Source organism: Schistocerca nitens, chromosome 8, assembly GCF_023898315.1.
Source record: "Schistocerca nitens isolate TAMUIC-IGC-003100 chromosome 8, iqSchNite1.1, whole genome shotgun sequence".
NCBI classification, from domain to species: domain Eukaryota; kingdom Metazoa; phylum Arthropoda; class Insecta; order Orthoptera; family Acrididae; genus Schistocerca; species Schistocerca nitens.
In genome coordinates, this window is record NC_064621.1 from 350311904 (window position 1) to 350327501 (window position 15598).

General features: G+C 41.3%; 1 protein-coding gene across 2 annotated transcripts in view; it reads right to left on the reverse strand.

Annotated features, from left to right (window-relative positions):
• LOC126198971 (juvenile hormone esterase-like) overlaps positions 1-15598 on the reverse strand; it is a 214940-nt gene that overhangs the window by 175360 nt on the left and 23982 nt on the right. The window contains exons 5-8 of one of the 2 annotated variants that reach the window (XM_049935630.1): positions 10716-10936; positions 8414-8579; positions 5059-5237; positions 3312-3435 (exon numbers count right to left, since the gene is read on the reverse strand). In XM_049935630.1, coding sequence (XP_049791587.1) covers positions 3312-3435; positions 5059-5237; positions 8414-8579; positions 10716-10936 — 690 coding nt within the window. The remainder of the gene's footprint in view (positions 1-3311; positions 3436-5058; positions 5238-8413; positions 8580-10715; positions 10937-15598) is intronic. The other variant, XM_049935631.1, reaches the window with a different exon arrangement.

The following is a 15598-nucleotide window of genomic DNA, read 5'->3' on the forward strand; positions in this document are numbered from 1 at the left end:
ATAAGGGACGTGAATAGCGTTTACACGTCGAATGATAACTGTGAAGGACAGGGAGATGTTACGTACTAGAATGAGGCAGCGTTATCAACACCCAAGAGAGTGTGAAAGGGGCCTCATTGTGGGGCTCCTTCGGCCCGCCTGGTCCAGTCGTGCGGTATCCAGATTTGTGGGACATTCGTATGTTGGACTGCATGGGAACGTCAGGGCAGGCTGACGTGTCGTCAAGACGCCGCTCCATCAAGTCTGGCCATCACAGGGGAGGATCGCCGTAATGTGAACCAATCACACCGTAACCTCTCCACATCTGTGACCGCCATTCGAGAGGAAGCAATGAACCCCTGCAACATTCTGGGTTGTCACGAACAGCTGGTTGGAGTATAGAGAACCCGGACTACGAGATCATTGTCCCATGCGTAGACTGCCGTTAACAACACAATACACACTGCTGCGTTTGGAGAGATTCCATGACTGGGAAGCGTGGAGTGCGACCCCTTAGGGTACACAGTGTTCAGAGATAAACAATAGGTGTGTACAACCCAGAAAAACCATCTTTGCGAGTACAGTGGCGACCTGGGGAAAGGTCCCAGTTTTCCAACGGTTTAGAGACCCTCTGCAGGGTCACTCCTGGTGTCATGTTTTGGGGAGCCGTCGGGTATGACTTTATGACACGGCTGGTAGTGGTTGAGGGATCTGTGATGGCACAGCGGTACGTCACAGACATCCTGCGTTCTCAAGTCTCATGCGACAATATCGTGGTGCGATTTTTCAACAGGGCAATGCTCGTTCATACATGGCACGTGTCTCTATCGAATGACACGGTAATGTTGAGTACTCTCGTGACCAGAAAGATTCTCAGATGTATCCTCGATAGAACATGTGTTGGACCAGCTCCGGTATCAGCCCTGTCGCGATACAAAAATCCAGGATATCGAGGAACAGTTACAACGTTTGTGACGCAGCTTGCTTTACGAGAGGATTCATCAGCTTTATGAAATCTATCGCAGCCAGGCCAGAGGGGTGCAACGTCTTACCGATAAGTAGGTTCATACTGCCTAGATGGCTCAAATTTGACTCGATTTGTAAACAATGAAATAACGTCACATACGCTTTTCTCCCGCGAAGTTTCATTTAATGTCCTCCTACCCTTCTGGGCCTTTCACTTTTTTTTCTCAAAATGTATATGTAATATCGGAAACTCCTTGAATATCCTGGCAGATGATGTGGTTGTCTGTAACAAGGTAGCAACGTAGCAAGGTAGCAACCTATCGAAAGATAGGTGGATCTGCATAGGGTTGATGAATGGTGCAAGGATTGGGATTTGAACCTGAACCTAAAGAAATGTGTCATAATCAGTATACGTAGAAGAAGAAATTCATTAGGGTACCCTCGCAGTATTGATGACAAACTGCTAATAACAGTGACTGTTTTAAAATATCTAGGAGTAACCATCTGGAACGACCTTCCATAGAATGACCACATAAAACAAACAGTTGGATAAGGAGACGGCAGGCTGAGATTCGTAGGAATTGATTCACGAAAGAAGAGGCTAACAAAACACTTGTTCGATGGATTCTTAAGTATTAGTTATGAGTCTGATACACTTACCGAGTTGGATTAATAGAAGTGGTACCGTCACGGGATCGTTTAGTCGGTGCGCGAGCATTGTGGAGATGCTTAACAAACTCCAGTCGCAGACGATACAAGAGAGGCACGGTGCTTTATGGAGAGATTTGCTATTGAAATTCCGTCTGAAGAGACAAAAAAAATATTGCTTCCTCCAACATACGAGGTGTGGCTAGAAAAAAACCGGACTAGTACTGGTGAAACAATTAAACGAATGCAATAAGGCTGAAAGTCGCGTGGCCTGTCACGTGACTCTCGCTCCGCCTACTGCTCGAGTTTCATCTGCCTCCTGCACTCAGTCTGCCCGTGGCGTCTGTTTTAAGTAGTTGACGTTTTGTCTGTGCGTCGGAAAATGTTGAGTGTACAGAAAGGACAGCGTGTTAACATCAAATTTTGTTTCAAACTAGGAAAATCTGCAAGTGAAACGTTTGTAATGTTACAAGTGTACGGCGATGATTGTTTATCGCGAACACAAGTGTTTGAGTGGTTTAAAAGATTTAAAGATGGCCGCGAAGACACCAGGGATGACACTCGCACTGGCAGACTATTGTCAGCAAAAACTGATGCAAACATTGAAAAAATCGGTAAACTTGTTCGAGAAGATCGCCGTTTAACAATCAGAGCAGTGTCTGAGTTAACAGGAGTTGACAAGGAAAGTGTTAGGCAGATTTTTCATGAAAGTTTCAACATGAACAAAGTGTGTTCAAAAATGGTTCCAAAGTGTCTCACAATTGAACAGAAGGAACGCCGAAGAATGATTTGTTCTGACATCCTGGAAAACATTGAAAGTGATCCCACCTTCTTACAAAATGTTATTGCTTGCGATGAATCGTGGTTTTTTACTTATGATCCCGAAACTAAACGCCAATCGATGCATTAGAAAACTCCTGGTTCTCCACGACAAAAAAAAAGCACGAATGTCAAAATCGAAATTCAAGGCAATGATGATTGTTTTTTTTTTACATCAAAGGGATTGTGCACATTGATTGGGTACCAGAGGGACAAACAGTGAATCAGCATTACTACATTAGCGTCCTGGCTACCCTACGTGAGCGAGTACGGAGAAAACGGAACGATTTGTGGAGAAAAAAGTCATGGATCCTTCACCAAGACAATGCCCCAGCTCACAGTGCGTTGTCAGTGAAGACGTTTTTGGCAAAACACAACATTCCCATCTTAGATCATCCACCCTACTCACCTGATTTGGCCCCCTGTGACTTTTTTCTTTTCCCTAAAGTCAAGTCAGCTTTGAAAGGAACTAGATTTGAGACTGTTGAAGCAGTAAAAGAAAAAGCGACGGAAGTAATGTATGGACTTACCGAAAATGATCTGCAGCATTGCTATGAACAGTGGAAAACTCGTATGGAGCGGTGTAGAGACCGAGGAGGAGAGTACATTGAAGGAGATAACATGAAATTGTAAATAATTGTAAATAAATGTTTTTTCCAGCATCAGTCCGGTTTTTTTCTAGCCGCACCTCGTATGTCTCGCGAAGTGATTACAACGTGAAAATTCGAAAAATTATTAGACCTAATACGGAATTTATCGACAATCACGCGCCATTCACGAATGGAACTGACAAGGGGGGGGGGGGGATCAAATAGAGGTACCAGAAGTACTTTCCGCCACCCACTATTAGCTGACTTGTAGATGCAGATGAAAAGCAGTGCGTCGTAGGTAACACTTACCGTATTCTATAGAGCCCGTTCCGTTGTAGCTGAAGTAATAGAAGTGAACAGGTATATTGCTGGAGTTCGCCACGGCCCTAGCGAAGGAGTCCGCTGGTTGTATGAAGTACACGTCGGAAAACAGCTGCAAATAAAAAGTTACTTTGTAGAAAAATGTGGAGACGCTATTTAAGCGCATCAAAACATACAGAGCAGTACTTCAAAGATCTGATCATTTCCCCCTGTAAGCTTATACAATGTTTGACATTTGAACCGTCGTACAACAAAACTATTGGGAGAACACAATTTAGACGCAGTGCTTAAGCGACCGGATTTACATTATGGAGGAGAAGGGGTTCAAATCTCAATCCTATATTCCATATTTAGATTTTCTGTCGTTTGCCAGAATGGTTCAAGATAATGCCGGCATGGTTAATCTGAAAAGGACACGACCGATTTACTTTCCGATCTTTGGCGAATTCTTTATTATTTTCGCCTTTAACCGCACTATTGTCGACGTATTGTATCTTCGAACCATCCGAGGAAGAGGTTACGGCAGTGGCAGAGATGCACAACTTACATTTACCTAAACGTGAGCTAAGTAAAACAAATAAGAGTATTTTCCACGTATAAAACACAGCGTAACTCTATTTGAACTAGAAATTTGCTTCTAGTCTTTGTACTGTGTTCGCCTTCCCTGCCACAGTTCTCACATTCTCGTTCCATTTCATATAGCTTTGCAACGTTACGCCCACATATTTAAACGAATTGACTGTGTCAAGCAGGACACTACTAACACTGTATCCAATCATTACAGGTTTGTTTTTGCTACTCTCCCATAATAACTTCATTTTTCTATATTTAGAGCTAGCTGCCATTCATCACACCAACTAGAAATTTTGTACCTTCCTACAGTCACTCAACTTCAACACCTTACCGGACACAACAGCATCATCAGCAAACAACCGCAGATTGCTGCCCATCCTGTCTACCAAATCATTTATGTATACAGAGAATGACAGCGGTTCTATCACACTTCCCTGGGCACTCCAGACGGTACCCTTGTCTCTGATGAATGCCTGCCGTCAACGACGACATAGTGGGTTCTATTAGTTAAGAAGTTTCCGAGCCTCTCGTATGTCTGTGAACTTCCATATACTTCGTTAACAGCCGTGTGAAATGCTTTCCGCAAATCTGCCTGGTGCACTTCATCCGCAGTTCGCAGTGTATAATGTAAGAAAAGGGCAAGCTGAATTTCGCTCGAGCGATGCTTACTAAAACCATGCTGATTCCTGGACATAAGCTTCTCAGTCTCAAGAAAGTTTGTTATATTCGAACTGAGTATATGTTCAATGATTCCGCAGCAAACTGCATTTAGGGATATTGGCCTGTAATTTTGCAGGTCCGTTCTTTTATCCTTCTTACATAATTACTGGAGTTACCTGCGCATTTTTCGAGTCGCTTGGGACTTTGTGCCGGGCGAGAGATTCACGATAAAAGAAAGCTAGGCAAGGGGCCAATGCCAAAGAGAATTCTTTTTAAAACCGAATTGGGATTCCATCCGGAGCTGGTGATTTATTTTCTTTCAAATCTTTCAGGTGTTTCTCTACGCCATGGATGCTTATTACAACGACGTCCATATGGGAGTCTGTCCGATCGTCAAATGACGGTATGTTTGTACCATTCTCCTGTGTGAACAACTTCTTGAGCGTTTAATTTAAAACTTAGGCTTCCATTTTGCTCTCCTCAACTAGCACACCAGACTTACATCAACAACAGGTTGCATATCGTCTGTAGAGAAGCCCTCGTCCCCAAAGTAGAATTGTTCCAGCTGTTCAGCTGCTCGGGTCCGCTGTTCCTCCGTGGGCAGTGGCAGCTGGGAGCCGATCAACGCCGTGAAGTTCTCCTTCATGTCGGCGACACCCTCTTCTGTTAGGATACTGGACACTGGAATATACAAACAACTCTCCAGCATAAGGCAGCTTTTGCTTTAATTATGGCATTACATGTTCGCGAAAAGGTACGTTTAGTAGCTTGTACTATAGTCTGTGGTGGACAGAATCTAGCCCCTGAGAGTGATTGCTACTACACAGGTTTACGTTACAAACCTATCAATGTTATATTAACACTTAAGCCTGGTGGTTCTTTGCGAAGCTTTTGAAGATCATGTATGTATTGGCATCTGATTTTTTCCAGTTTACCTTTTTTTCCCATGTTTAATCTTAGAACGTTACACAAAGATTTACTCACGTTCAGAAAAAACAGAACACCATGAACGACCATAAAAATGACGCTCATATTCACAGGAAGTGTACATTCGTATGTTTTGCAGAAATTCAGTCATCGACGCTTATAAGGCGCGAATGGCGACCTGTGGTATAGCTATCCATGCTGCATTCAACTGGTTTCAAAATTCATCTGTGGAGGTTGGCACTGGGTCACAACGTTGCACCAGTCGTTTCACAGTAGTCTACGAATCTTTATTGGCCACAAGCCTGGTGATCTGGCGGACATTGGCAAAATTCTGACATCCTGTGACGCCAAGAAGGCAAGTGTTCGTGCAGTAACATGTGGTTGTGCATTGTCGTACTGAGAAATGGCGTCTGGAGTGTTGTACAGAAAGGGTGTGGTCAGGGGTCTGAGGATGTCATTTACATTGGTCATACTGGTGACAGTGTCCTAGGCACGCATCAACTATGATTTGTGGCTGTACCAAATAGTTGTATTCAATAGCACCCCATACCATAAGGCTTTGAGTTGGCGCTGTATGTCTTGTGCTAATGAAGTCACAGTGATGCCGCTCCTCCTGTCTGCAGCGAACCAAAATGCGGCCATCATTTTCAAACAAGGGTTCCTAGACTCGTCCGAAAACACTGTCGGATGCCATTCCTGTACCCAGCGATGTCTTCCATACACCATTGCCGTCTAGCATGTTTCTGCACGTTCATCAAAGGCAGGCGGAGAAGTGGACGACGCACACGTAACCCATGCCGTAATAAACGGTGACGGACTGTTACCCGTGATAGTGTTCAATGTGTTACACAATTCCACTCTTGCGCCATATCAGAGGAGGACGTAGATCTGCCCAGTAATGCCATTCGAATTAGGTGTCGATCTTCTCAGGGCTCGTCTGGGTGTTGCGACCTGAACCATCTCGTCGTGTTATACGACATTACGTGAATCATTCTGCATACAGCCGTTGCACTGCCGAAACTCTTTGTCCCACACGAGCAGTAATTTCCCGGATGGATGTAACGCATTCTCTCATGCCAATAATGCGCCGTCTTTCAAACTCCGTGATTTAACAGTACGTTTCGCGCATACGTCTGCGAGCCATCGTGCACTTCTGCTCAAGACTCACTGGTCCATTACCCTCGGTTTATAGCGACAACGAGAGCCACAGGCGCATTTTACAGCAGGTGGTGTTGCGTCGTAGTGTCGATGTTGGCCTTGAAGCCGCGGGCCGACATGGTTCCAATGCTAATCATTTCTGCACAACATACTAATGTACATATCCTGTGAATATGAACGTCCCATCTCTAGTCGTTCAAGCTTTCTGTTTTTTCTGAACATGAGTGTCCATCAGAGCTGAATTGATCAGCCTTAAATGGAGGTTTACTATCTTTTACTTCAAAAAATCGATTCTTTTAAATTGCATTTTTGGATCCATAAAAGTGTTTAGAATCCACCCCTGAAACCGTTTTTCCGAATACGGAACGGAAATGTTTGTTATTCGTGGTTGAACAAAAAAATGCGCCTGCCAGAAATCGGCCTTTTTCACGCATCAGTTTTTTTTCTTTCGGAGGACGAGTTATTGTACCGGTGCTTGGGAGGAAACATACAAGATTCAAATGAAAGATTGAACGCGTCTGTTTGGAAGTTAGCCCCCAAGCATTTGCACTCTGGTGCGAAGACTGTGCAGATTGCGACTTTCCTGGCAGTGTGCAGCTTCAACGAAGGGGACGATGGATGTCATCCTGGGGCTCTATTTGATGCAGTTCGCCAAGCGTTCGGACGACCATCGGATTCAAGAGGCCGAAAACCGCTTCTCACTCGCCGTACGAGCGGCTGTGGAGCAGCGCAGGGTGGCCCAGATCGAGCAGAACGCCCTCTGTGAGGAAGAGGAACGACTAGTTTATGGACTCGCAATAGCAGATTGAACGTAAGTTGCATAATACTGAATTTATATGTAGTCAAAAGTTTCTCTAAATGACTTTTTATCTCGTGCGGTATCGTAACTTCAAATCTACTGAACCGATTGGTATGATTCTTTGTTTCCGGCGAAGCTAACTAAATTGTCTAGGAGTTGTACCACTTTTATTCCGATCCATCAACTATAAGTAATTTTACTTGGCCGTCGAAGTCGAAAAATCGACGGAAAAAAACATTTTTTTCAAATGGCCTCCATTTTGTTTCCTATGGTAAAAAAACTTAAGCGAGGTACAACTCCTAAAGAATCTTATATACTTCGCTAACGTCAACTCAATTTTGATTTCAGACGCGCGGCTAACCTGTGACATACTTCGCGCGAAGGTCTATATCGAAATTTTGTTTCTTTCCGACGGCACTTCCGCCTTAGCTCTTCGACATTTCTGGTCGAAGAAATTCCGGTTTGAAGAGGAAATATCAATAAACATTTTGACTAAATTTGACATTCATATCTATAATACATCCGGAGAAAAAAAATCTCAAAGAACATGTTTTTTTCGGGCCAAAGATAGTAAATCTCCCCTTAAGAAAGAGAATAGAGGGAAGCCGCGAAATTGTCCTACAAAGGTTGTTAATAACTTTGGTACTTTACGAGCGCTACTATAAATTTTGGCCACTAATGCAATTTGAACGTGCTGCGACCAATATTCTCGAAGCTAAATGAATTAAAGAGTACGTCTTTTCAGTAGTGTGCAATGACCATACTTTCTCGAGAATCGAATACTTGAGTCAAAACGTGGCGAAACACGCAGAACTCGTACTCAGAATAGTGGGGCGTTGAAAAGAAACCCTCCGCCACACTGTACTTTGCAGATCTCTATGCAGATTGTAAGTATTATAAAAAATGCAAGTGAGTCATATATGACTCAAGCAGAGTAAGTAAAGGCAGGGAATTCGCAGATCCTTTTACTTACAGAAGGGTATGATGATCCCCTCTCCAGAAGTGACGCCCAGAATTATGGGCACCTGGTTGTAGCTGCCTGCCTTGAGAATGTCCGCTGGATGCTCAACGATCACCGCAGAGTCCGACGGTGGCTCCACGACGGGTAGGAACGCCAGCGGCAGTGGACAGCGCTTCTCCTGTACGAGGGTCGCCATGTTAGTAAAACCAAAGATATTACCTACTTGTTGGTCTAAATAAGAACGGTTCGGCATAACTGTATACAACGTATCACCTGAGCCAGAAAACTATCTAAAGCAATGTAAAAGCAAACACTTGGAATAGAGCACCGTGTTACTACAAGAAACTAATCTACAATAGTAACAGCGTCTCTTTTCATAATGGCCAGTATTATTGTTTAGTACTTACATGACTCTCTAGACATGCTTCACAGGAATTTCCTGATTATGTCGAGAGTTGTTTAGCAGTCTTAAGTTGAAGTAATTACATGTAGTGTGCCGCAGGTTTCTAAACTGGTTCCTTCGTTGTTTCTGACATAAATTAACGATCATCCTTTACTATTGTCAAAACTTGCAAATTTAATACTTTTTTCAGCCTATACAAGTACAAGACTTTGAAAATTAAAGCATAAGACACGTCAGAAAGGGATACAGTTGAGTTAAACAACATCAGAAAAATATCATAAAACTTTATGTGTCGAAAGTATACAAGATAAAATGAGTGGATGTATTAATATAAAAGATGGCAGCTATATAGGCCACAAGAAATAGGAAAGTAACTGGAACAGATGGATTTAATGCAGACTTAATTACATATGAAGGAATGCTGCTTCATTTTAAACTGCTACATATTTTGATAACTGTTGGAAGCAGAAGAATATCCCTCAAAGCTGGAGAAAGGGTAAAGTAAAAGCAACCGTACAAGTAAGGCAAAAGAAGCAACAATTTCCTGTAACTAAGAGTAATAAAGTTTGTTGATACAAGTTATAAACTATAATCTGGAATTATAAGCTGTAGATTTCAAAGAATTCTTGCTAAACGTACGGGTTTTTGGAAAAGACACGCTAATTTAATTTTAGAAGTTACTGAAAACGACAAGAGTTTAACCAAGGAACACACTAGCATCTTATCCGCATGGCTGTAAGGGATCGTGCAGCCACGTCTCGATCCCTGAGTCAACAGATTGGGACGTTTGCAAGACAACAACCATCTGCACGAACAGTTCAACGACGTTTGCAGCAGCATGGACTATCAGCTCGGAGACCATGGCTGCGGTTACCCTTGACGCTGCATCACAGACAGGAGCGCCTGCGATGGTGTACTCAACGACGAACCTGGGTGCACGAATGGCAGAACGTCATTTTTCCGGATGAATCCAGGTTCTGTTTACAGCGTCATGATGGTCGCATCCGTGTTTGGCGACATCGCGGTGAACGCACATTGGAAGTGTGTATTCGTCATCGCCATACTGGCGTACCACTCGGCGTGATGGTATGGGGTGCCATTGGTTAGATGTCTCGGTCACCTTTTGTTCGCATTGATGGCACTTTGAACAGTGGATGTTACATTTGAGATGTGTTACGACCCGTGGCTCTACCCTTCATTCGATCCCTGAAAATCCCTACATTTCAGCAGGAATATGCACGACCGCATGTTGCAGGTCCTTGTACGGGCCTTTCTGGATACAGAAAATGTTCGACTGCTGCCCTGGCCAGCACATTCTCCAGATCTCTCACCAACGGAAAACGTCTGGTCAGTGGTGGACGAGCAACTGGCTCGTCACAATACGCGAGTCACTACTCTTGATGAACTGTGGTATCGTGTTGAAGCTGAATAGGCAGCTGTACCTCTACACGCCATTCAAGCTCTGTTTGACTCAATGCCCAGGCGTATCAAGGCTGTTATTACGGCCAGAGGTGGTTGTTCTGGGTACTGATTTCTCAGGATCTATGCACCCAAATTGCGTGAAAATGTAATCACATGTCAGTTCTAGTATAACATATTTGTCCAATAAATACCCGTTTATCATCTGCATTTCTTCTTGGTGTAGCAATTTTAATGGCCAGTAGTGTACATGCTGAAGTAGAGGCATCTGTTGGGGAGTTCAGTGAATCATTACATTAAAACTCTGTACGCCTAATATTGCTAAGCTACAATCACTATTTTTTTTGCCAGCATGACACATTTTTGTGTCCATGATGATACTCTTTGGAACATACCACATTATAATGCGTGTATGCTTTGAACTGATGGTTCGACCGTGATTTGCTCATTTAAATGATACCCATGTTTTGCGCTAGGAAATGGTTCACTTACGAAGTCCGTGAGTGCGAGAGAGTCATCTCTGATGAGGTCTGAGTAGTTGGCGGCGCGAAGGAAGGCAGCCAGCCGCGCGTCGTCGTCGTCAGTGTGGTTATCGCTCTGCGTCTGGAAGCCGAGCGCCCCCGCCATCCGATACGCCCTCTCGCGTGGTATGTCCGTCAGCCCCCATGGGGTCGTCGCTACCCCACTCTCCATGATCACCCCACTGAAGAGACCTGCAGAGAAATTTCACCAAAATGAAACAGTAACGAATGAATGTAATACCCTACTGCGCTATAGTGTTTTATTGAACATTCGTAAAATATTAAATTTTATGTCAGGCTATTATTTCAGGATAGATACGAAACTTTTGGGAACAGCTATACTCGAGATCGGACAATTTCGGAAAATTAGGTTAAATTTTGTCTCCTATACTTAAAAGTAGAGACATGTGGGCCTTACGGCAAGTACTCATACCAGAATTCGCCAGAAGTTATTTAGGAAATCGTCAATGGCTAAAATCAAACTGACCAGACAAGTAATGATCTGCACTACGTCTGCATACTGCGTACGAATACATTCATGGTGTCCACACTTTTAAACTGTGTTGTATCAGTTGTTGCGAATTTCCTTTTAATGTCAATGAATACCTTTCGTATTTCATAGAAATGACTGTTTTGATTTCCTTAATGATGTACTGTAATCTTGTTAAACAGGAGGCGTTCAAGAGAATATTGCCACATGCTAACAGACACCACACTCCTGCTCATTTTTGTTATACTCTGCGTCTGTAGTGCATTAAGCGGCCAGTTAGTTATACCGTCGAATAGGATGTCTGATAATGAGAATACTATCCTTTGTCTTGGTATGTAATATGGTGTTTAGATGGGAGTATATATAATGCAATAACATGAAGTTGTGGGCGCTACACTTCAAGCTAAACCAGTTTCCAGTTTATAAACGCCGATAATAGGAAACCTACTGAATGCAGTAAATACATTATTATATGCAACAAGTAATCCACCAAAAACTTCGATGAGGTAAAAACTGTCACAGAAGCAATAAATCTCTTTTCCGACTCATAAGAAAGCATAGCGTATCTAAGCTTTGAACTGAGGGGGGACGGGAGGAGGGCGTATAATGTCTCTTTTGAAATATTCAAGCCGATATATTTTAAGTAAATAATAAAAGGACTCTGAATAATATTATATGGACATAAACGACAACTTAATTATGAAAATGTATTAAATTAGCGTCAAAGAAAGACTATAGCGATTGCAATGTAATAAGAAAACATTATTTATATTAGATGAGATCGTAGTGCATAACGTTCTCGAAACTAACATTATTATCTTTGTCATTATATATATGAGAAAAAATATTTAAAATCACTTCGAGTCAGATCATTTCTTCTGTTGTATATAATGTACGCTTGCTATTGTAAAAGAGTAGCTTTTGTTCTATTTGTTCTCATACGTAGCGAATAATTCAAGTGTGTATTCTGTACTTAGTGTAAATATATTTATAAAACGTGGGTGCATTGTGTTATTTCAAGAACGCATGCAAACAATTCTTCCTGAATTAATAATTGCAAGAAGTTATTTAGCATTTTTTCAGTCTCTGCGAAGCGAGCAGCGGTGATCTTTGACTGGCAACAATTGGCCGCCATTACGCGGCGTATTTAAATTTATTTTTTTGTGTAACATATCACCACAGCCGGAGCAGAAAGAATCATTTCAAGTTATTCAATTAACTAAATTCACTAACTTTATTTCGTAAAAAATTGTATTCTTTCCAATATACGATTTATTCTATGTCAGTGAACTTGGCCTGCATTACATTTCGCCGAAAGCATTTGAAATAATTTGTAGGGAGACTGGCGCTCATTTGAAACATAATTTAATATTTATCTTTGGCCGCCTACTGTTATATTTTCCCTTTCTCGTGTTTCACTTAATAATAATAATAATTAATAACCACAGAATGGGAGGGATAATATAGGCGGTTGGGAGCGGGATAGCGGGAGGTAGAGGAAGAGTAACTCACGTATGTTTCGCGGTGAATGACGAAAAGGTTTCGAGATTTTATGACAAATGCGTCGGGATGCATTTTCTACGGGTGGCCGCAGCTACCACTATTTCTCACTGAGTGCACCCTTCCGATGAAACCAGTTCTACAATTGAGACCTTTATTTCAGAAGCCAATCAAGCGCCACAACAAGAAGAAAATCAGTTAGCGGCGGTATATTTTTCTATGAAGGAAAATGCGTATTTTAGTGCTGAAAACAAACACCAAATGCAACACTGTCACGATTCAGTTGTTTCTTCATCAAAGTCAGAAACATAAGGGCCACAGATATCAGAGCCATGTCTTCACATCAGGCATTTTTTTGATGTTGAAATAATTAGATTAAATAAAGTTTTTCGTGTATTGAAAAATCGAGTGTAGTGTAAGAATGTGCAAATCAGAAACCTCTGGGCAAACTTATTTCCTGACGAGGAAATTGCCCGTCGTAATAATAACAGAAAGCAACAGAAATCTAGATACCAAGTGAAGCAATACAATCATTAAAAAAAAAGCCGTACTGTATACAGATATTTAAAAAAAATTGGCCAAGTGTGAGTAGGACTTGCGCACGGAGGGTTCTCTGCTAACTTAATTATGTTTATTTATGTATAGTACATTCATCCTGAGAATCGAGAATCTCAACGATTTTTACCTGTTTTTGATATAGATACTGACAAGATATCGCTGCTGGGAATTCCAAGACCGTATCAAAATCTTCACAGAAGTTCCTCAGAATTACACCGGACGTACAAAATGAAGCGAGCAGGGGACTTCATTTTATGTATGAAAATATAGAACATTTAATAAAGTATTTTTATTTACTTACTAAAATGTAATTACAACTTACATTTTATGTTTGTGTGCAGCAATGTTCGCCTGTTATGCTTTTGACGGAAGATGAATGCAATGTATATTCTCATTGCGAAAAGATATTTTTAAGTGACATAATTACAGTTTAGCAATTTTCAGAATTTTAACTTTACCCTGTACCATGAAAACTTGCTTCTTGTGAAATTTTATGTTTGTACGTCAACGGGAAGTACCCTACAGAGTTTAAAGTGTGATTTTCGAGTAACAAAATATGTGACATAAATGGCCGTATCTTTTGAGTGCATTGTCTTAGAATCTGAAAATTTTTACGCCGCCAAGGGACCATAGACCACATGATATAAATTTGAACTCGATACGCCAATCTCTTCAAGAGCGAAAGGGGTCGTAACAGACAGACAGATGGAAAACGAAAAAAAAAAAAAAAAATTCTTGCTATATAATTGCAAATTAGCAATTTTCGGATTTTTTTCCTTTACTTTTACTGTGAAATCTTACTTCTTGGCAAATTTCATGATTCTAGGTCAACGGGAAGTACGATATATATTTGATGAGTGAGTTTTCGAATATCAAAACAGGTGACATAAATGGCCATATCTATAGTCTGCACTGACAGAAGCTTAAAAGCTTTACATCGCCAATGAAACATGCATCTTAGTATGTGACATAAATTTGAATCCAATACACAAATTTTTTCAGAGAAAAAGGGGTCTTGGAAGACCGACAGGTAAAGTGATAGACGGAGGAAAAATGAAAAAAAATTTTTTTCGTGTTACGTAATTACAAATTAACATTTGTTCTTTGGGGCCCGCAGTACAAAATATGTCTTTCAGTGATATGATTGTTATGAATAAATCCGGCTACACTGCTATGTAAGTTGTTTATATTTTATCTAATTCACGATGAGCGCATTTCGGTAAATTGCCATCGTCAGGGGCTACGCAACATCGTTGCTGTCATGTCCTGTCTGTTTTAGAGTTATTACTATCTCCCAGGTGTACAGTGGAGTTGTATGTCGTTTTCCACATGTGATATTTTTCTGACAGCTTGGATGATATGGAAAACAAGTAATATCCGACATACAGCTCCACTGTACACCTGGGAGAAAGTAATAATTCTAAAACAGACAGGACATGACAGCAACGATATTACTCGTACATAGCACCTGCCGATGGCGATTTTCCGAAATGGGCTCATCGTGAATTCACATAGTAGTGTAGCTGGATTTATTCATACAAATTAACGATTTTCGGATTTTTTCCACTATTTTCACTGTGAAACCTTGCATCTCGCCAAATTTCACGTTTCTAGGGGAACGGGAAGTTCCCTGCAGATTTTGATGAGTGAGATTTCGAGTGTCAAAATACTTGACATAAATGGCCATATCTTTTGACTGAAGTGACTTATAATCTTAAAATTTTTACACTGCCAAGAAACCATAGACTTTAATATGTAACATACATTATGAGTTGATGCATCTACCCACTCCTGAGAGATAGACAGTCGGACAGATAGACACACTGACAATAAAGTGAGCCTACAAGGGTTTTATTTTTAACGGATAGAGGCACGGATCACTAAAAAAGGTAGGATACTATATAATGAAAATCGGTAGCAAGATGGATATACGAAAATGAATAGTTATAGTACTCAATAAAATCATATTTTGTCAGAATGTTTTTCCTTCTGTCAGTGCACACGTTACAAACATTTAACGAAGGTATACCAATGCAACATAGGATTAACGATAATACACTTCATCTTTTAAATTAAACGCTGCAGAAGTTCTCAGAAATAGATAAACTTTTTATTTGCCAAGGGACGAGGTGTCCCTAATGGCGAACTTAGTGGACTCTTATGACCTTGATTTTGGGTTCATAGGACAAGCGTGTAAAGCCATGATCGTTGGTCATAGTGATTCTTTCAAGTTCTGAACGGCTACTAATCCACTATTTCAAAAATAGATCAGGTAGAAGCACAATTTTTGCTTTTATATTCTAAGA